General features: G+C 32.0%; 1 protein-coding gene across 1 annotated transcript in view; it reads right to left on the bottom strand.

The window, feature by feature from the left end:
• The window catches only part of LOC123655262 (disintegrin and metalloproteinase domain-containing protein 10), a 91,529-nt gene that overhangs the window by 29,627 nt on the left and 37,313 nt on the right, over window positions 1–24,589 (bottom strand). The window contains exons 2-3 of the mRNA XM_045591079.1: window positions 13,788–13,978; window positions 12,084–12,150 (exon numbers count right to left, since the gene is read on the bottom strand). Of these exons, the coding sequence (XP_045447035.1) occupies window positions 12,084–12,150; window positions 13,788–13,978 (258 nt within the window). The remainder of the gene's footprint in view (window positions 1–12,083; window positions 12,151–13,787; window positions 13,979–24,589) is intronic.

The following is a 24,589-nucleotide window of genomic DNA, read 5'->3' as shown; positions in this document are numbered from 1 at the left end:
ATTTTATTATTTTTTGGTTTTTAGTACATTTATCTTAAATATTGCAATGTATGTTTAACATAAAACCGTTTAACTTAAAAAGTTTTTTTACCTATTTTTATTACCTCAAATATAATATATTACTTATTACATCTATCCAGATGGTAAAATCTTATTCTGTAGATGTTTTGACATATGTTTCTATATACCATTTAATGAAAAGATTTCAAAACACTAGAGCAGCGTAGTTATATATTATTACATATACTAGGGCAGTAAATGTAATATATATAAAACTAACCATATTTATAATTTTATTTCATACTAGCGACCCGCCCCGGCTTCGCACGGGTGCAATGCTGATACTAAATATACTAAAGAATGTCTTTATTTATAGTGTGAAGCTAGCTTATAGCGTGGTTATTAACATAATAACAACAACATTCAAATATGCGTCGTTAGACTACACGTTGTTACTGAATGCGTTGAAGAAATAAAGGTTCACTGCTCGTTCCCCGTAGGTAGCGTGATATTATGTAGCCTATATGTTGACCCGACTTCTTAATAATATTCGTGCCAAATTTGAAGTAAATCCATGCAATACTTTTTGAGTTTATCCCGGACATACATACAGACAAACAGACAAAAATTCTAAAAACTATATTGTTGGCTTCAGTATCGATTGTAGATCACACCCCAAATATTCTTTTAAAAAAATATTTAATGTATAGTTTTGACTTTCCTACCATTTTATTATATGTGTATAGATAATTAAGCCGTATTGAACAACTTTTCTGTATTAATTAAATTAAATGTACACTATATACCTAGCGGCTTGTATTCTTGTTTTTTTGCGCTTGTTTTAAAAATATGCGTAAACTTTACGAAGTTACAAATAAAAAATGCCAACGGCATTTTATATATCCGATTTAAGCACTGATATTTTTAAATTAAATATAATATGAATTGTTTGTTTATTTCTTTAATGACATAACATAAAAAACATGTTAAATAAATAATATTAGTAATAAAAATACCCATGTTAATTTAAAACCTGACATAAACAGTTCTTTAAAATATAATATTATAAAAATAAACACAACGATATTGAGATTTAAGCCACATCATTACATAGTATATAAAACAAGGTCGCTTCCCGCTGTCTGTTTGCTTAGATCTTTAAAACTACGCAAACAATTTTGATGCGGTTTTCTTTAGTAAATAGAATGATTCCAGAGGAAGATTTATATGTATAAAACATGCATAATATATTTTATATTTTATAGTTAGATAGTTTTTGAACCGTGCGAAGTCGGGGCGGGTCGTTAGTTAGTTTATATTTTTTTCAACATTTAATTTAGCACATATTTCTTTGAAAGGCGTAAAATGAATTTTATCAAAACTTTTGGTTTAGGAACATTTGTTTCCTAAATAATATTAAAAAATTCATTGTCTTTACACGTATAAAATATAAAATTAAATGTGGATCAAAATTAACAATACGGTTTTTATATAATCTTGACCTAAATATAATATTTAAATAATTAAACAGTATATCCTTATGGTCGAAGGAATAAACAAGTCACAAATTCTTAAGCCTTGGCTTAAATATTACAACAATCTTACTTTATTCGAAGGGCAAAAAGCGACGAAGGAAAACAATGTAATCCTATAGCTTGCACGTGTGTATGGTGAGAGAAATTCTGACACATTTCCGAGTACACGTGGAAAATTGTCACTGAGAAGCGAAGCCTTAGAGTAAAGGATGCCGAACAAAAACATTCCGAGTACTTTACGCTCTTAAAATTAATTAAAATGTAATTTTCATGATTGCATATTTTGAGTGACTGATAAAATTTATCAGACTACTTATAATGATATTATGAGAATATATATATATATATATATATATATATATATATATATATATATATATATATATATATATATATATATATATATATTATGAGACTATTCGCGAGAGAACGAAAGTAACCGACATAGCCCACAGAATTAGCAAGTTGAAGTGGCAGTGGGCTGGTCATCTGTGTCGCAGGACCGATGGCCGTTGGAGTAGACGGGTCCTGGAGTGGAGACCGCGTCTTGGAAAACGCAGTGTGGGACGTCCTCCGGCCTGTTGGACCGACGATCTACGTAAGATTGCCGGTGTAGGCTGGATGAGGATTGCGGAAAACCGGGATGTCTGGCGCGAGCTTGGGGAGGCATATGTCCAGCAGTGAACTGCAATAGGCTGAGCTGACTGACTGAATGACTTATAATGAGACTTCGATTTATTTATTATAATTATTATATGTAGGTATACCACAGTTTCCGCCGGGGTTTGCAGAAGAACGGATTCCTGCCAATCCGGCACAGGCGATGAAGCTGGACACCGTGTTGTTTTAGTGGGTAGACTCCTAGGGAGCCGGCAGGAGTTCTACATACCCTGATCGCTTCCCCAGCGGCCGCGGCCATGCGTAACGCATTTCCACACGTTAAAAAAAAGGTATACCACAGTTTAAGGAATTATGTCATCATTCAGAAACGAATTTTATAGTGGTGCTGAATTTTTCAGGTTAAATAATTGCATGGAACTAGTACCACGCTAATCTAAACCCGTTTATATTTAATATTGATCAGCATCACGAATATGTAGTTTTCATTCAACAGAGACAGACTTACGGATGAGCTAGAACTCGATTTAAAATATAATTCACAAAATAAGTTTCGCTGTCAACATTAGTTAATGGTAATAAAGGCTAACGTTAATAATATTGCCAAATAAAAAGCCGAGAAGAGGTATACGTAGCACGTATGACATTTATTATAATTTTCTTTTTAATAATATTAAAAAATCGAACGTAAAGCTTGTACTTTACTTATCTATATTGAATATCTATAATTTTCTAAATTTAAATTTGTAAATTATTATCAACCAAATTTATCAATATACATATATATGCCTCAAACAATTCTTTGCAATTAAAGCAAAGACGTTCTAAAATGCACTTACGTTTAAATGGAAATAGTTGTGTAAGTCCTGTCATAGGCTTAATACGGGTTATCTCAAAAGTTTGATCCCAAGCGACCATCCAAAGTAAATTACCACAAACTATTGCAAAGTCAAACCCTCATACGCACAAAAGTTGGACAGTCATAAGTACGTCAATTAAACACTTTTTAATTAAAAAAATAATAATTACAATATATTTTTTAAAGAAAATACCATTATACTCGTATAAAAACAGTTTTATAGAAATATAACGAGGACATTGAGATAAGTACATATTACATGAATGTTAAATTATCTTTACTGTCATTAATTGTAAAAGATCTCTCTATATTTGGAATACATGGATTACCCACTCCAGCTTCAGCAAATAAAAAATATACATGCATTAATTACAGGTAAATTTAATAAAGCTAGCACGTACATATAACACATTCGCATTTTGCGCTAGTGAAGGTGTAGTTATACACGCAACAATAAAAAATAATCCGACTCTCATATAAGATAACATGAACGTGATGGAGGTGGATAATTTAAATTATGTCTACTATTACAAAAGATAACGTGGTTTTTTTAAGTGTTCTGTAAGCTGACTTTTTTTAAACTTATTTAGAATCGTTGTGATTTGAAACTCGAAAATGCGTCATGTCAAAGAAACAAACACAATTAACGTATAGGATTAAGTCGGCGAGAGAATGAGTTGAAAACATTACACAGTATATTCTCGGTGAAATTTTAATTGTTGATCATTTCTTAATTGAATACAAATTATTTTATATCTTCATAAAAGAATTGTATCTTGCGAGCGCTGTAAAAGTTTCGAACAAGCTGTCTTGAATGGTTTTAACTTGAGATCGTGTCACTTATCTCAAAACTATTTACTTATTGTAATTTAAATATGTAATACTCCCCCCTTCATTTTATCAACCTTTCATAATCCTCCTTCTTTTTATAAAACTTTATTAATAAATAAATAAAACTCGACTTCTTATCAGGATATGACTCTTGTTTACGAATAGGAACATATTTCGAACTAAATATTTTCACATAAAAAAATCGACTTTTTAAATTACAGTGTCAAGTTCATATTTATAACGGTTGCGAAATCCGGTTCAGAAGACAACCGGCTTCATTCAATCAAAGTCACACAAGTCAATTTTATAGGCCCAATTTACTTTCCTCGTTTATAATATATTTAATAGCGATCTGCCAACAGGCATTGTAGTTAATTGGTGTTCGATTCGAAAGCTGTAAATTCGAAGCTTATGTAACAGCTTTATTAGGTTCTTTAACCACAAAACTGTTGTTCAGTCGTTCTCTATACATTCAAGACATTTTTCTTACCCGACTTATTACTCGAATTATTTTTTCCCTATCGAATATGTACTTGAAAATGTATGGTACATGTACGTGTATTTCTTTGGTATTCGCCAAAGCTTATTGATACCATTTATCAATTTATCAATGTTTTTATAAAACAATGTCAGTAACATCATTCATATACTGTTTTTAAACAAATTTTACTTGAAGTACTTCCTTAACAAAGAGCATGACGTGAATAAGGAAAAACAATATACAAATAAAATCAACAATTTACCTAGAATTTATACCGTTATTATTTATTTTCAAAAGCAATATAATAGATAAATAGATAGACAGATACTCTTTATTGTACTTAACAACAATCAACACAATAACATATTACAAATAAAAATCTCTTCCAGACAACGTATAATATAATGTATAGATCCAAAAAAAAAATTGGAATAATAATTAGTAAGAATCTAATTTGAATTTGAGACTAGACATCATAATTATTTATCTATACTGATATTATAAAGATTAAGAGTTTGTTTGTTCTTCTTCACTTCATCGACATCGATCATCATCATCTGATCGATTTTATGAAGATAAACTATGTCTTTTATAGCATTTAATTTGGACCCATAATTTTTAGGAGACAATGTAAGTTAAATGAAACGACGCCGCGACACGCCGCGCACCGGTGTGAGTCGCCCGAGTGGCACAGTAACGGTTTAAAAAATATTTTATTACGTTTTTTCCTCAAATTAACGCGGCTGACACCACGGAGCACAGCTAGTTGGTTTATAATTATTATAAGTATAATTACCAATCATAAACGCAAAAAAAACGATGATATCTAAGCCACTTACTGATTTACTGCTATTAAGGAGTTATGTTCGATTTCTGGTTTTGAAAGTAGTTCGAGGAATTAAATAGATGGTTATAGATAAAAGCAAACGGTATCAAATAATTTATTCTATGTAAGGAAACTGACATTGTATCACTCGACGCCTCACTCAAATTTTAAAATCATAACGAGATAAAATAATGCTTGTTACCAGCGTTACTGAAATCAATTTTATATTGAAGTAAATAAATATAATTCATTAATAAGCATTATGTCTAAAAGTTACAAAAAAGTTACGATATGATGGCTACTTAATATAACAACGGCTGACCAAAGTTCTTTTTCGTTTTAGATTAAACATCTTGTTTGCTATTATTATTAAGGTTATCAAATATCTTAACTCGAAAGATAAAATCTTACTTGAGTAGTTAAATGAGTGGGATAGTAAAGTCACTCGTATGACACAACTCGAGACTCGAGTACCCGAGACGCATCACTCACACAAATTAACAACATCTAAAACCCCTTTATTACTGTTTCGGCAAACAGGCGTACGGCTCACATAATGGTAAGTGATTACCGTAGCCTATAGACGTCTGCAAGACCAGAAGCATCGTAAGTGCGTTGTCGACCCCATCCCCAACTCCCCCCAGGAGCTTTGGTCATCTTACTCAACAACAGAAACACAACCTTGCTTGAAAACAGTGTTATTTAGCTGTGATCTTCTGTAAGGTCGAAGCATTATCCCAGTCGGGCTGCTCCATATTTTGAGCAGGGAATTTCCTGCTGTGCCCTACGTCAATTAAATAAAATGGTTGTAACATGACTGGCAATTTCAGCGTATATTCGTTCAGTTTTGGCGGCAAAGCTATCTATTCCAGATCTTACTTTTAACTAACTACTTATACATAATCTTTGTACTTATTATTTCTTTAAATAACGAAAGAAGAAGAAATAAGTAATAGCAAACATTAATACTAATTTAGGCCAAATATGTCTTACTTGTAAGTTTGTTTTTGACATCCATTATCCATTACTTTAAGCCTATATTAGAGACTAAGTCGCAAACTTATATATTAAAGTAAAGAGTAGGAAACTTTGACACACTCTACTTAATATAACTCTAACACTAACTGGCAATACATGGCCTAACTGGTGTCTACGAGCGTGAAATTAAGTTGGTGCAAAAGTTTCTTGCAATTACAACAAAACAAGCGAGATATGTGGGGATGAATGTTTGTATTAATAATTCATTACTTAAAAGTTAAAATTATTGAAAGTGGTTTCTAAAACTTAGTTATATGTAGTCAGTGAACAGTGTTTTAAAAAGCACGTCCCCAAATCCTATATATAAAATTCTCGTGTCACAATGTTAGTTACAATACTCCTCCGAAATGGCTAGACCGGTTTTTATGAAAATTTGTGTGCATATCGGATAGTTCTGACAATCGGCCAACATCTATTTTTCATACCTCTAAGTTACGGGGGGGGGTGTTAAGGGAGTTAATGACATATATAGCAATACAACATTTGCGGGGTCAGCTAGTAAAAAGATAAATGAAAACGGAAGTAAAAGAAGATTTTTGAGAATTCATAGATCAAAATTGTTAACATATTTAATTCCCTCCCTCTTCCGACTCCTTCCACATATTTTCCGACAGCAAATCCGCTCTCACTGAACTCTTAAACCCATACAGCCACAACACCCTCGCCGTTAATATCTTCCACTCCCTTCACACCGCCAGAACCAAAAACATCCACATCCAATTCTCCTGGGTCAGAGCACACATCGGCATCCCCGGCAACGAGTTGGCCGACTCGGCTGCCAAAGACGCGGCTTCCATGCACTCCCAACCAGTGTTCTACCACACCCCCATCTCCTACCTCAAAACAGAAAAACGCAAACAGCTAGCCATCTCCTCACAGTCCTTTTACGAAAACTCCTCCGGATCCTTTTACACCAAGACACTCCTTCCCACCTATCGCGACCTCTGCAACTTCACCGACACCACCAAACTCACCTTCCCGATCACCCAATTCCTCACCAATCATGCCTTTCACAAAACATACCTTCACCGCTTCCACATCACAGACAACGACACCTGTCCATGCAACAATACAGACCCCCAGACCTTTGACCACCTCCTTTACCACTGCGTGCGATTCTCACGCACCAGACTTGACTTCTACACAACGTGCAACAACGAGCTGATCACCCCTAACGACCCACTCATACTGACCAAAATTACTGACAAACCTGAGATACTTCACACGTTCATCAATCACCTGACTGACATCATCAACCAACTCAAACACTTTAATGGCACATAACCAGTTACACCTACCCACCCACACACTCACCCACACACCTACAGATACTGTCTGATACAATTAAGTTCTATAATTCTGCGCCCACTGTCAATATTGTAAATACCCACTGTAAATATCCATCCATATATAACCTAATAAATAAAACAAAAGAAACCATACATGACACTAAAAGAAAGCGTAAACCAGTAGCGCTACTGTTATCGTCAAACACTGAAGTCTTCATTATAAAAAAAAAAAAAAACATATTTAATTTATTACATTATATGGGAACACAGTATAACAAAATCATAGAAAGAATAATTTTAATATTTACTCCAAGTTAACTTATGCTACTGTTGCAAAATCAATAATATTTAGAATTTTATCTCTTTATTTGTTTCTACTGCGCGCAAATCTCAAGAAGGAGTGAATCAATTTTAAGGAAAATGGTTCCTAATTATAATCAAGCCAAATGTAACACTTGCCGTGACTTCGCCTAGACTCTAGAATATAACAAATTAAGCGTAGTAAGAATTTTATTACGGTAGTTTACCCAGTCCGACTTCTAACCTATCAATAGGTAACACATAATTTTATTAAAGGTAGTAGGTTCAAATTAAATCTTTATCAAGTAATTTTTTCTTTTTAGTTTATGAAATTGTTTTTTTTTTAACGTAATTTTTAATATTAAAATAAGTGTTAACTTTATAGGTAAACTGTTAGCTCTTTTCATAGGTAAGTTTCCGTGTCTAAATACCATTATAATATAATTTGACTACATCAGATACCGGTTGTGACTCATTTCATTTGCGGCAGGTGACAGGAGGGAAATAATTATGACAATTTATTCAGGAGGGTCGGTTTATCGGTATCTGTTAGCTGTACTTTTTATGTTTAATGCGACAAATAATTAGAAACGAGCTCGACGATGCGTGTATACAAATATTACAATTGAACATACGTATATGTATAAGAAAATATTAAATATTTATTAGTAAAAAATCCAGCAAGACAGCTGTGCCATCTAGTAGTAGTCACATTTGTTACATCGAATTCACATTTGATACGCGATAATATTTTTAATTATGAAAGATTTTATTATTTGGTATTTTTATTACGTAGGTATTATAAAAAGCTGTGAACACATGGTAGCAGAACATTAGCAGTTTGTAAATGTTTAATTGCTGAGCTTCATTTTCTGTTTTCTCCTGAGATATGCAGATTTTCACATATTTTTTAACGATATAAATTTTTAAACACATCTTACACTTACAAAATCTCAAGTTGGGATTCAAATGTCCTTTGGACTATCTTGGATATCTATAGAATCAAAATACGCCTAGCCTAAAATCCAAGTTACTATAAGTAACTTATCAAAACGTAAAATATTTATGACGGTGTTACCACATGTAACTTTTAAAACCAATTTATTTTATTGAAAGTCTCGTTATACAAATTTCAGATATCTTTTTGTAATTAACTAAAACCGTGCAAACTTAGTCACGTATAAGATACTAATTATTATTTTATAACTTTCTTCAACATACAAGACTGATTTAAAGTTCCGAGCTCTTGAAGCGTAAACTCTAACAAAGAATGTTTTATTTTCATACATCAAAGGGATTTCTTCAAAAGATCGTCTGAACTTAATTATTACTTTGATAAAACAAAAACCTTAAACGTTAATGCTATAACAAATATGTATATTCTAAAATAACAATTTTACAGCTTATAATTATAATACTTATCCAGCGAATTATAAATAACTATGTGAACTAAATTAGAATACTACTTTGGTTATTAGATATATCTACATATATTTAAATATATTTTACCTAGGTATATAATTTAAAAAAAAAACAGGCTACACGACGGCATAATGAAACTACGTAGGTTAAGGAGCGTAAATATAAGAGCAATGTGATGTTTTGCACAAACCGCGGGACTCCGAAAATGTCTTCAGTAATTTTTTAAAAGCGGGCGTTGAAAAAATACGCTTTCATTTTCATAAGTCACGAAGCTCGTTGCTAGCTGTTTTTATTCTTATTAGTCTCGTTAATTTTATGACTACACAAGTATAAAATAACAAGCAGTTGCTAGTGGCTTCGCTCACGTAGAAATTGATAATATTTACAAAAAATGTAGTGTAAAATCATTATTTACAACAATTCATGACCTCGTTGTACCACGTTTATGGTTCACGTTTCGTGCGTTAGAACTACCAGGGTGCTCGCAAAGCTCTCTTTCAATTATTTTCTCAAGCCATTTTAGGTAATTTTTGTAATACAAACAAATCTACTATTTCACCGTACAGAATTTCCTTTATATCCGCTGGGATACTTATTTATATGTAAGCAATTAAATCTCAAAAATTAAAATTTTACGCTTCTAAAATTTCTGCTTCCTATCGAAAGTAGAAATTGACACGAAAACAGTTATGATATAATTGATTCTTAAAAACTACATCAACACTAAAAATTACGTTTCCATTATTTATTTACTTATTTTTATTTTTTATTTTTAACCCATAAACCGGATCTAGAAACAAAGAGGAACATAGTATTTGTGCAAAAATAAATACCCACTTTTATTCGAAACGTCAATGATTTTGATGCAAGTGATTTTCCCTCAATTTAAAGAATGCTGATTAAACGTCTATGGAAAACGTTTAATTCTAACTTCAGATTTTTTTTTAAATTACACACACAGTTTAAGAACAGATTTCCATACGAATTGCATCCCTTATTTCAACCATTTAAGGTTAGAATTTTCGCAAAAACTTCAACACGTTCACCCATTTTTAATTAGTAGTCCAGAACAAAAATTTGATGATTTCTGCTCCAAAAATGAAAATTTTCTTATTTAAGTTTCAATTCATATTTCATCCCTTTAAAAGTAGATTGTCTACTAATGCTAAAACACATATTTACTCATATTTGATCAACAGTCCAAATATTAAGTTTCATGCCTCTAATATAAAAAGACGACAGATGGAGGATTGTATGATTATTATTATTTGACGCATTTAGAGGTATAATTTTGTTAAATCTGTTCTTTTTGTACGGCTAATTATACTGAATACTAATTTTGTAGTATTTGTAGCACGAAAAATGAAAGACCCTCATACAAAATTTTTCGAGTCCTTAGAGCCAATTAATCCGATCCTATCACTACATCCGTACTCAGAAAAATTGACTATAAACTACAAACTATAAACTGCAACGAAGTCAAATTTCAATTTTTAGCCTAAGAAACTAAGAACTTTTTATAATTTTTTTCGAAACCCATAAACCTTTTTAATACGACTCTGTCGCAAAATTAGTTCTTAGTAGACGTTTCCTACCTATTAACTACCTTTCTGTTAAATTTCAAGCTTGTAGTATAAAAATTAAGGTCTTCATATTTAATTGTGTCTTTAGACCCCTTTTTAAAATTTCGTAATTAGTCAATGACCTAAAGATTTTATACTTGTGTGTAAGATTTTATTACATTTTCATACTTAATGATAAATAAAAAACAACTTCAACGTTTGAAAATTGAATTAGGTATAATATCACAGAACATTTTGCGATGACTCGACTCATTTTTACTTTAATAACATTGTTCTTGTTAGTTTAATATTAAGAGTAAGAACGGGCTTTTCTTAAAATGATGCAGCAAGGGCTCGCTTTATACCTATAATGCGGTTCGCAACTCGGTGGCTAAGTGCATCGGAACAGCGGTAAGTAGGGCGACGAACTGCGATCGATGCCGCTCCGCCCTCGCAACTTTATCCATTTACACTGTACCAAACTTTCACAATTATTACACGAGGACTCGTGTATATCAACGCATTGCTAAACCACCACTTCTACTCGCCTAATGTTACACCGCTTATCTCTGCTTTAAGTGTTGTTTATTAAACACACGGGGTGACCGTCAACAAAGTCTAAGGCAAGCCTTTTAATAATACTACATACATCGTTAGATTTACAAAAGAATTGTTCAGCACATTTTCAGCAGAGCAATTATTTTAACAGATACTATCCTGAGCGTAGCGGGCGTAGAATGTCTCTGTTGCCGGTATTCGGCGTACGTTCTGACATTAAAAGTCAAGTGACCGTCGAAAGCTCCCAATTAGCTCAGACTTTTATGTAATTGCAAAGAGAAATATGTTTTGGTGCCCTTCTGGAATAACTAATGACAGCGAGGGAAGAACCTCAAGCCGATGGAAACGACTCCATAATATGAAATCTCTTTTATGATAATAAAATCGGTCGGTGAATGTAATTTCGAGGATAGACAAAGGCGACTTATCTTCGACGTTGATAACGCCGTATGCTAAGGTCGTTTGCACAATAACAGCGAAGATGGGTCGTGTCATCTGCAAAGTTTATCCCCATCTTGTCGACCTATAAATTACCTTTCTTTTATTCAAACGCACTGTCAGAACATTTGAGTTATTTTAGTTCAGCCATTTAAACATCGCTATTTAAAAACACTAACTTGTTTTTTTACACGTGGTTTTTAAGTTATCAAATTTTTATAGCTCTTCCTATCTAATTATGATCATGATACGACACCTAATATGGCTACATTATTTAAAGATAATTACTAAACTAGTTTTACTTTAATGAGAGATACGATACTCACCAACCAGCTCGCCATGGTAGATGTGTGAGGTGTCGACTTCGTGTAACTGGCCCTGAGATCCTTCGACCTAGAAATATTATTATTTTAAAATTGTTTGTTGTAGTCAACACCAAAATAAAATGAAACATTTTTTCTTTTGTATACACTACGATATCTATACTATATAAACCAATTTATACCGTCGTTATCCGAAAGCAATCATTATTATAAAAAGAAGCTAAACATTCTTTTCTATTAATTTTTCATGTTTTCTTTTTTGTAAATTTAACATATATTTTCAAAAGCTGAAAAATTAAACTGCAGTAACTCTCTCTAGTACTCAGTATTATGACCCATACAGCTGATTATAATTTGTCGTCCTTATTTTACAAATTTACCAGAACTTTCATTTCTCATATTTAAATTTTAAATATCACCCGGGCGAGTTTACCTGCCCGAAAAACGGATAGGTTTATTGCCTGCGTACCCTGTAGAGGTGGTGTTCACTATCCGAATGCAGCTCCATTCCGGTCGTGCTATAGGGCTTCACGGAGCGTGAATTTCGCATTATAAGTGGGCAATTTACGTGTGCCATTGCTAGAGAATAGTTCGGTAACTGAATTTTTAAGGGAAAAAGCCATTTCAATGTACCCATTTGAATATTTTCCCGTTTTACCACTGAGATTACGACAAAAGTGGAATGATAAATAAGTTCTTTTTATCTGAAACGACTTTGAATTACAAACGATTATGAAAATTTTATGTCTAAGTACAAATGAAGATTGTAGACATATATTCGTATGTTTGTAGTTATATATGCATAATATTGAACAACGTAGCATATATATATGTATATTATATATATGTGCCCCTAAATGTTAAGGGTAGTCCACCCCTAATTATTTATTCTTTATTTTATTATGATTTGGCGTTAAAAAATACATACAACCCTAAATTTTCACCCTTCTACCACCAACCCCTATTTTTAAATAGCCTTTAGCGGCAAGACAACGTTTGCGAGTACCATAAGCATATGTAAAAAAATTAACTTGACATTTAACAAGTATATATTGTACTAGCTTCTGCCTGCGACTTCGTCCGCGTGAAATAGGAACAATTCTGTTATACATGATTTTGCTTTCAAAAGGAAAAAAAAGCCCAAGCCCGATTTTGAAACATTCTTCATTGGTGCTCCGGTCCTATTGGTCTTAGCGTTATGATATATAGCCTATATATAAACTTCCGCGATATGGGCTATCTAACATTGAAAGAATTTTTCAAATCGGAACAGTAGTTACTGAGATTAGCTCGTTCAAAGAAACGAACAAACAAACGAATTCTTCAGCTTTATAATATTAGTATTGGGCTATCTAAAATTGAAATAATTTTCCAAATCGGACCAGTAGTTGCTGAGATTAGCGCGTTCAAACAAACAAGCAAACAAACAAACAAACTCTTCAGCTTTATAATATTAGTATAGATTATTTTAAATTAGGAAATATATCCGTATATTAATATACCTAAACAACATATTTTTTATTTATAAAAAACGTACATGACTGTTCCTCGTGATATGCCCATGTAGTAGTAGTGACTATATTTGTGAAAACTTGATGTAAATGTAGAACCACTCGTGGATAAAACAAAACCCTAACCTTACTGACACATAATCATTATTTTTTATTTAATTGTTAGTTGTAACAATATCATGAAATCAAAACAGACCTTAAAGTCTTCACTGAACGCTGAGAGGTCGCGTCGCAGACGCAGTTTGAAGTCCTTTCCGTGCGCTCGAAAGCTAATGTGCAGGTCCGGGGGGTCAATCGAGCGACGCGTGCGCTTGTGTTGTGTGTGGACCACATCCGCGTCGTACTCCAGGGGTTCATAATGTTCTACGTATTCACTGAGCCGAGATGCTGTAAAGTAAAATTAATAAACATTAAAAAATAAATAATTATTAATTTAGTACTCTCATCGAAAAAAAAAAAAATCTTTTTAATATGAATTAATTAGTCGTGATGTTTTCAACTCAATTTTTTTGGGTATTAAGGTTTAAATATTTATACAAAACATTTATGTTTATACCGTAGAAATATTTAACCAACAAAAGTAATTGTTAATTCTGCGTATGTCTCATTTTATTGTTTTTAATTTTAATTTTTTTTATCTTTGGTATTTTGATTTTATTTTTTATTCAAACTTTTGCAATGCACTCGTTAACTACATTCTTAAGTTATTGTAATTAAGTAGTTTTGCTGTTTCTTTGGTGTTGGATTTGTTTGTTAATATTTTATTGATGTAACGATAGAACAAAGTTCTTTTTTGTAAGTGTTGTGTACTTCTGTAAGTGACAAGTTCACCATAAACTTATTTTTACGAATATTATATCCTGTATTGTTAATAGTGAATAAGTCGTTGAAGTACCTTTATAAGAATAAATAAATAAATAAATAAAATTAAAAAAAAACCCACAAGTTTAAGCAAAGTTCTACGTAATTCAATTTTATCACAGAACACTTGTATTACCGTGTAATGATATAATTATGATAATTAAGTAAAAATTCAGTAGTTAATTTTCATAAAAAGTTTACTGAAACCTTTAATTCCAGAAATGTGTCATCACGCAAATATTTTACTATCGATAATGATGCAGATATACAATTTTCAAAATGATTTCAATGTGCAGAATTAGACCCGTTACAGTATTATTATAGTGATGGATGATTAGCAAATAGTCCCAAAGGTTTCACTAGAAAAGCGTCGATTAAAGAGACTACAATTTCAACAGAATGGACTGACTTCGTCGTAGATATTTTTATGAAAAAGATATCCTTTTAATTTACCGTTACAAATATTTTATTGTGATTGAAAATTTATTTAAATTGTAACAAGTTATAGTATTCCTATTTATATATTTATAAAAATATTATTTTTATATACATAATTATGATTACTTAGCCTATAAATTTTAGTAGCGTAATTTAGTAATCATTATATAGTATAAAACAAAGTCGCTTCCCGCTGTCTGTATGCTTAGATCTTTAAAACTATGTAACGGTTTTTGATGCGGTATTCTGTAGTAAAAAGAGTGATTGCAAGAAGTGTGGAAAAGAGACAGGCTTCTATGTATAATACATGCTTAATAAAGTAGAGGAACACTGATAGTTTTTGCAAACGTGCGAAGCCGGGGCGTATCGCTAGTTATTGTAATATTTTAGAAGAGGTAGAAACATAGTATACTGTGCTGGCTTCCTAAAAATAAATAAATTAATTAAAGCTTAAAATAAAAATTACACAGGTGTACATCTATTCAAATATGTTGTGTAAAGGAGTGTAAGATTCGATAAACTTAAAGTTTATACACAGAAATAGTGCAGACTGATTCATCCTCGGACAATATCAAAAGTATCATGTAACAATCCTTCAAAGGTAGAACGACAATTTGGTCAGCAGTGATTATCTTAAGAAATACTAAAGTTCAGAACTAAGAAACAAGAATCGGTCGTCATTAGTTCACGGGCGTTCATTAAACGACACGGCGAACGATTCCAATATCTCGAGAAATTTTTCCCTGACATCGATTATAAACTTTTCGAAAGCTTCTAGTTGAAGACAATTGTTCTAACTTGGAACAGAAATACTGCTCCGAATTTAAGATTTATTCCTCACACTTACCCACAGAATCCTTTCAAAGATTAAGATAAATGAAGTAGGACTCTTAAATTATATTGTAATTGCCTATATAATCCTTTATTTATTTTCATTGTACAAAGTAGAAATGAAGTGTTGATTGCTATATTTTAAGCGCTACTAAAATATTTTATTAGTAATTCTGACGTCATTTAATATCTAAGTACTATTTATATGCTTAAAACTAGAACTTATACGAGTGGATTTTTAAATTCAGAGGGGAAATCAAAATTATTAGAAGCATCATCATCACTTCAGTCTATCGCAGTCCGCTGCTGGACATTGGCCTCCACAAGTTCGCGCCAAAAATGGCGTAAAATCATGTGTTTTGCCCATAGTCACCACGCTGGGCAGGCGGATTGGTGACCGCAGGGCTGGCTTTGTGGCACCGAAGACGCTGCTGCCTGTCATCGGCCTGTGTATTTCGAAACCAGCAGTAGGATGGTTATCTCGCCATCGGTCGGCTTATTAAGTTCCACGGTGGTAGTGGAACTGTGTTATCCCTTAGTCGCCTCTTACGACACCCACGGGAAGAAAGGGGGGTGGCTATATTCTTTAATGCCGTAACCACGCATCAAATTTTTAATACCAAATCATCGTTAAAACAAAATTATTTATCTTTAGTCAAAAGTCATCTCACATGCAATGCTACGTTTCGGGAAGATGCACATCTGCCTTGCACGTGTAAACATATCGTCTGTGTCATTATTAACATTAACATTAAGTAATATAATACTTTTTGATGCTTTATTATTATACACAAAAGATAAAAATTGAGAAATTTAAATATATATAAATAATTTTTCATGCATTTAAAATAAAATAAAATGTTATTGGTTGGGTAGTTGCCATTACCCCATGAAGAATAAACTGCATACTTAATTATGTGAAAATGACTTTTTTTCACATAAAAACCGAACGAAACGTTCAAAGAGTAAGCACTAAATCAGTTCCAAGATATTAACTAGCTATAACTTCGCAATCGAACCGGTGTAGCTTGCGGGGGAGGAACCAATTGAATTATGACTATTGCCTTAGCTCCGTGAATTCCGCAATATAAGCCTATACATAAGAGAAACCCTGAATAGCTGAAACAGTCCAGTTAGAAGTCGATATGGTTTATTTATCTTGGAGTACAGAACATTAAAGGATATATACTAGTACATATTAAGAAGCCGAGAATTTATATGATAGTACTTAATCAGGACACGTACCCGAGCTCGACCAAATAGCCAATACGTTCTCGTTGACCTTTCTGCTCGCTGCTAAGGAATAGATATTGTAGTTTATACACTAAGGTTTTATCTCGAAACAGCGGAAACGGGGCTCAATGAATAGATGAACATTATCAAAATATTTCTCGTAAAGCATCTGTCAGGGAAAAATTACATTTAAGATTCCACCCCGTATGTCTATTTAAGTCCTCTTTTAGGTGGGAGGGCTTAGAGAGATGCCACCATTATTCACTGCTGTTGTATAAAAGGCAAACTCTTTGTGTTCCTTTGTTGCAAGACACTTATTCCACGCGCACTGTAAGAAGGGCGTATTTTTATAATAAACTACTTTTTTACATATATTTATACACTCTATTTCATATAAAAGTCATAGCATTGTTCTTAACACGTTGCTGTAATATTCTTTCTGTGTAAAAGTAATTAACAGAAAGTAAAATCAAAGCTTTAAATACTATATTTAGAGACATTTTATTGCAGCAAGAGATTAATTATTAAACTTCCATAACAACAATTTTGAGTAATAGCAACGATAATAATAATAATAATATTAGAATGATAATATTAATATCAAAACTAATCATCGCTCGATTCGTCGAAGCTGGGCCATTATTTACATCAATTTATTTGTTCATATGTTCAGAGCTTTTCGCTCGTTCATGTCACTAGGTTAGTGGGTCGTAAGCGGCTTGGATACGAGCACAAAAGCTAAGCTAGTAGAGCGTCGCGTCTCATTTAACACTCATTGTGTTTACATCGCGGACGAAGATCGTTGACAATGCTGCTAAATATGCAAGGTGTAACTGACTATATTTACGAGTATATTAGTAAAAACTTAGTTAAAACAGGCTATCAAAATCCCACAAACGGGTAAATAGAACTACTATAGAACTAACCAGCTGCAGTCCACACGTATTTTGCACTAATTATTAGGCATCTGCACTAAGTAATTGCACTCGCACTAATCAAAGTGTAAACTAGCCTTTATGTTATATGATAAGTAGAAATGTCTCTATAGTGAAAACATTCTACGTCTCCATAAATCTTTAATAGTGTACGCTTGACAACGTGATGGAAACCCTATCGTACGCAGATGTTAGTTTTAGAGAATCTACTACTCTAATATACAATACTTTTTTTTAGATTATTCGTCTCTGTTATGCTAAAAATCTTGCTAACTACACATAGCATCACTATTGAGGTAGCTCACAGCAGAAAATATCTTGCTAAAAATCTGAAGCAGTCAGACTTGGAAAGTACCTCAACCTTACAGATCCAAGCTAAATAATATTTCTCATAAGTAGTTTTGTGTTCCATTGGTAAGTAAGGTAGCCAGAGCTCTCAGGGAGGGTTATGGTAGGATTGCAATGCGCTTGCAATAAATCTGATGTTTCAGGCATTTAAAGACCTACGATAACAGTTTACCATCAGGAGAACCGATCGCTTGTTGGCAACCCTAGTTGTAAAAAATGCATTATATTAATATGTTAAATTATTTTACTACCCGAATGTTGAGCACGTCTACAGGTTCTATATTTAGTCAGCAACTATTCTAAGATACCCGATAAGACCCCCTACATCCGGCAAGCACAACAATCGACTCGTCACAATGTGACAATCATAATGTACATTGTATGGTAAAGTTAGCACGTGACTTTGATTATATTATGACTATTTGTTGCCTTCGTTTTATTAAGAGGGTGGGTAACTGGGTACTATTAAAAAGGTAAACCGTAAGCCTAATTAATGGAGGTTTAAAATTTTATAGCTCTGGCATTTGCTGAATAAGCTTTCCTGGTTATAATTTTTACTGCTCTAAAAGATTTTATATTGTAATAAAGTGTAAGAATTAAATGCGTATTGATTTTTTTTTTTCGAAATGCTATGAAATGAAAAAATTACAATTAAAAAAGTGTTTAATAGTTAATTTATCGAAGAAGGTTATGAATAGGATATATAAAATAACGTTCATAGAAACAATCAATAGAAGCGGGGCATAAACGGAAAATGTTGCAAAAGCGAGGCTGGCCAGTAGCATTACAGACATAAAATTATTCTCATGGGTTCATGCGAGCGAAACTGGGGATGAAACCTAGTATAAACATAAAACCATGAATTAAAAACTTAAAACATTTACTTTATTATTTCATGTTTATAGATTAAACAAAAAAGAAAATGTTTCTTTATAAATGTTTTAAATGATCTTGACTTATTTTGCTATACATATCGCTGTCCCCGGGCAATAAAGCGGTAATATCAAAAATCAAATTTTACAGGAGAAATAAAAGAAGCTAATTTGTTTAAAGTGCAGTGTACAGTGATCCAAAACAGACGTTCAATATGTCAAATGAAAGCTATTTTTTTTACCAACTTAAGCTTTTAAAAATAATTTTTTAAAAACAAATCGTATAATTTTTTAATGAAATAATTAAAAAAATGTATAATACAATTCATAGATGATACTATTTTAATTGCAAGATCGTTAACAATTACTGTAAAGATGTTCACCGGTTTTTTGTGTTATTTTTCTTAGAGTAATGCAATAATACATAGCTTAGTCGTAAGAGAATTATCCATGCAATAAAACGGTTATTGTCATTTATTCTAACGAAATATTAATAAAAAAAACTGAAAAAAATAAGACTGATAGATTGATACTCAGAGAAGCCAAAAATTAAATAACATTAAAAAGGGTGTAACCGGCGTATACCGCTTTATTGCCCGGGGCCAGCGATATATGCATTAAAGTTGCACAGACACTTCAATTAAATGCGTGTGTGTGATGTGTGTGATCTGATGCGACTTGTAACACAAATCAAAGTTCCACGTTTAAAAACAAACGCACACATCGGGCCGAATGCCCAGATGAGTTGAACGATCTATATCAGTTTAATTTTTATGTTTGATATTTACAAAAATAGTCAAAGTCATAAAAATGTAAAAAGAAAACGTGGGAGCTCTTTAAATAAACTTTATGTTTATTATTTTTGTCAGCGGTCTAACACAATAGGCCCTACCTAATATGGTTATATTTTTAATAAGTATTTATAATTAGTTATGTATTATTATTATTGTTATTGCCAAGAGTTATATTTATTGTTAATTACCTTTAATTATAATATATATCTAAATCAAATATTTATAAAAATTGGTTAGAAAAAAAAACAACAACAAACCAAAAATTCATTTTTAACAGAACGTTTTCAGATTTTTAGGTTGATTAGGTTTTTACACGCCCGACGTTTCGGATTCTTTACAGCAACCATGGTCACGGGAGTACTGACGCGATAAAATCCGAAAAAGTTGTTACATTATATGAGTGAAATTAGCGTAATATTAGAAAACAAATCTTATTCTTTCTTATTCTTTATTCGGAGTAAAAAAAACCCCACTGGAACGTGGTTGTTTCAGTTCAATTAAGTTTAGAAATAAAATAATAAAAGTATCGGAAGTTTCTGAATGTCTGTCAACTCGGCCGACCCAACATCTGTCTAACATGTTTCATCTTGAATGCATCCATATTCAAAAATATTTATACTTTTTTACACCAGATTAAATTACGCTTTTAGATTGATTTTTATTTCGGGCATCTGATACTTACGGTTTCGAAAGTCAATAACATCCCTGAATCAATGTGTTTTTCATTTGATTTCATTTTGTACAATTTCGAAAGCAAAAATATAATTTACAGTACGGTAAGGGTCGACAACACTTTTGTGATCTTTCAGTTGTTGTCGGCTTTCATTTGCTCCAGAAACTGCATACTAACAGGCAGATCGTACGCTTGTTTGCCACCCTTGTGATATAATATATATGTATAAAATAAACGAGTATTTAGATACTAATTAAATTATTATTACATTTTGTTATAATATTTGATATGATCACACAATGTAAAAAATAGTGTGTGTACTTATGTACGCACGTATAAAGTTATACCTTCATTATGTTGGCTAGCTAGCTAACTTCACGTTCATTCGATCCATTATCAAACGTATACTTTATTCGATATTTATACGTTCAATAATTATTATCTATGTATGTAACTGACTATATAAATATCTGTGGTTTCCAAAAGATAATATAAAATGATCAGAGTATACAAATATGTACAACAATAAATTGCTATATGATCTAATACAGTACTTCGAGTAAACTTGGAACATCTAAACTCCCTAATTTAGATAGTTAAATCCGTTTATATATTTATGGAAGTTAAGAAATCCTACAAACTAGGGAACATATTACTACAATCTCCCCACCCTTACAATGTATGAACATTTTATTATTTCCTTAAATAGTTACTTTTAAAAGAATATGTGTAAACAAATATATTTATACTTTATAGTATGTATTTTGGTGATAATTAAGGTTATAATGTATTACATATAATTATAAAATTTGATGTAAAACATTTTATGTTGAATAGGGGAAAAAACTATAAAAGAACTATTTTTATTTAAATATATTACTTGACGGAAGAAGACTGCTGTGTCAGAATGAATGAATCTCTAAAAGGACTTTAGTTAAAAAATCCTTATTTCTATTTTAGTCTTTCATACATATTTAACACAACATATAGTAACACAACAGCACACAGTGCAGTAGTTACAATCGCATATTTTTTGTTGCAACGAAAGAGATTAATTAGTTTCTTTTGAAATAAGCATAAAAATAGCATTGTGGTATTTGTAACCTCATAATTTCGTGCAATCTACAAAAAACGTATGAGATATCATTCCACATCTCAAACCGTATCAAGGTCAGTTTCACTGAGTTACACCTTTAGGCATACCAACACACCTTAAAGGTACCACCAATACACCTTACAGTTTATGACTGTTAAAACTAGCTATACTATTCAAATAGTCTACTTTTTTGTATGGAGAAATAGTTAATAAAGCGATCTATTTATGTTTGAAACAACAGAAAACATAAATTCCTTTAAAAAAATTCTGTTGTTCTACGCAAAATATATTCTATTTGCGTCTATTCAAATCTAGTCAGAAAGGCCGTCGAACTTCCCATCCTGAGCTGACAGTGCGAATTTTTTTAACGGATGCTACGCGTCGACAGCGAGTAAGGAAATGACCTCTCAAATGTTTTAATATTTATATAAGCCATTTGGCTTTCAAACTACACGCGACAAACACTGCCTGGAGATATTATGGCAATATAACAATAATATAAATCGTTACGCTGATACCGAACCAATTCGCTCGTATAAGCAATTATCGTAAACGTGGTAAAATAACAAAGATTACGTGGAAATGTACACAGGAAATCATTTCAAGAATACCTATCAAAACTGTCTAAAACATAATGTAACTAAACACAATTATGCCTCATTATTTTAGTTACAATAATGTAGTTACAAGTAAATTGAATGTAGTTAAAAAAAACATTTCTTTAGAAATGCTGGTGCTTAATCTACTACACATAGTAATATTTTCAATGTAGGCAGAGTAATCATCGTTATACGCAATAAAAAACTAAAACAATGCCTCTTCAATACCAACGAAAACAATACTGTCTGCTCGTATTTTTTACAGACAACTACATTTGCTTCGAACCTAGAGGCAACGTCCAATTATGTGCAGTAAAATGCAAAAACTTTCATAAATATTATTTTGCCAAGTTTGAATTTTTTAATTAAGCATATGCTCTGCAAATACTATTTCACAAAGCGTTCTGTCTGATAATGAAAATTTATTCTACTTTTGCATTAAAATGAATGTTTTATATTTAGTGAGTTTTTCATATAAACATATATATTTTTTAAATAAAAATGAAAGTAGATGAGAAAAAAATTAAAACGTGAATTATACTTGCAGTTATAAAGCGATATATATGCTTAAAAACGAATGGAATTAAGATATTCCCGGTCGATGATCCGTTGCTATTATTAAAAATATTTTAAAACTAAAAACTATCCAGTTTGAAACTTATTTTGAAAAGATGGGATATACTGATTTTGACTGTGGCACAGTTTACAATATATAATATGATGCAAAGCTATATCCGACAGACTTTACCTATAACACAAGCATTAAGTTGCTTAGCTTAGGAATAGACGACCCTGTGTGAACACTAAAGATATTTATGTATCTAATTATTTATTTAAATAAAAAGACACCTTAAAATATAGTTGTTCTTCCTCGCAAACGAAAAAAAAAAAAACAACTTCGTATACACAATAATAATAAGTAGAGATCAGATCTCAATAAAATTCTAATAGGAATACAAGACAAGTAGTAGCTTTCGAATAATTGTGTTTGCTCGCAAACGAAAAAAAACCGACTTCAATTACATCGACGAGTAATACAACGTAGATCGACGAAAAAATACTCAAGTAACTGCGCGTTATCAAAGATTACTCAAAAAGTAGTTATCAGATCTCAATGAAATTTATATGTGACCACATGACAAACATCAGCTTTCGATTAAATTAAAAATTATCAAAATCGGTACACCCAGTAAAAAGTTATTGCGGATTTTCAAGAAGTTCCCTCGATTTTTCTGGGATCCTATTATCAGATCCTGGTTTCCTTATCATGGTACTAAACTAAGGATATCTTCTTTCCAACAAAAAAAGAATTATCAAAATCGGTACATCCAGTAGAAAGTTATGCGGTATAATACAACGTAGGTCGACGAAAAAATAGTCATATAAATATGCATTATTGGATATAACTCGAAAAGTACCTACATGTTAGATTTCAATTAAATTTAAATGGGACTACTTAACATGCACCAACTTTCGATTAGAACTAATATCATCGAAATCGGTCCACCCAGTCAAAAGTTCTGAGGTAACGTACATAAAAAAATACCGTCGAATTGAGAACATCCTCCTTTTTTGGAAATCTGTTAAACATAAAAGGCATTTTACATCAACACGTACGCATTAGATTAGAGATTGCCACATATTTAATTTAAAATCTTACAATCTTTAATATATAATAATGTGTAGTAATTATATTCAAAGGCGGCGAAAGTTTTAATGTCTATATGATTCACAATAATTAAGTTCGGCTTCATTTATTATCCGTTAGAAACTTATTAATGGTGTTAATCCGTTATATACTCATATTTAGCTATTTTATTATAAATTAGTAGAAATGGCGTAAATAATAATATCTAATATATAAAATTCTTGTGTCGCGGTGTTTGTAGTTAAACTCCTCCGAAACGGCTTGACCGATTCTCATGAAATTTTGTGTGCATATCGGGTCTGAGAATCGAAAAACATCAATTTTTCATACCCCAAGTTATAAGGGGGTGGATAAAGGGGGGTTTATAACTGTACGGGTCAACGCACATTGAGCAATATGATTGTTTTGCTAATTAGTAACCTCTTTAATTTAGCTGATTTATTACGAAATTGATATTTGTTTGCTACGAATGACGTCAAATGACGTCTGTACTTCTGCCTATATATACTCAAATAATCTTAATAAATTTAGTGTTAGATCGACTTTCATTGGGTTTGGTTTCCCTCATAACCTTCCCTCACATGTCGTCTCTCACTCAACCATAGACTGTACCATACAGTTTTTTGGTCCTTCGAGCCGGATATGAACCAGCGACCTATGGATACAGTCC

This window comes from Melitaea cinxia, chromosome 7, assembly GCF_905220565.1.
Source record: "Melitaea cinxia chromosome 7, ilMelCinx1.1, whole genome shotgun sequence".
In the NCBI taxonomy this organism is placed as follows: domain Eukaryota; kingdom Metazoa; phylum Arthropoda; class Insecta; order Lepidoptera; family Nymphalidae; genus Melitaea; species Melitaea cinxia.
This window is presented reverse-complemented; position numbering and strand designations above follow the sequence as displayed.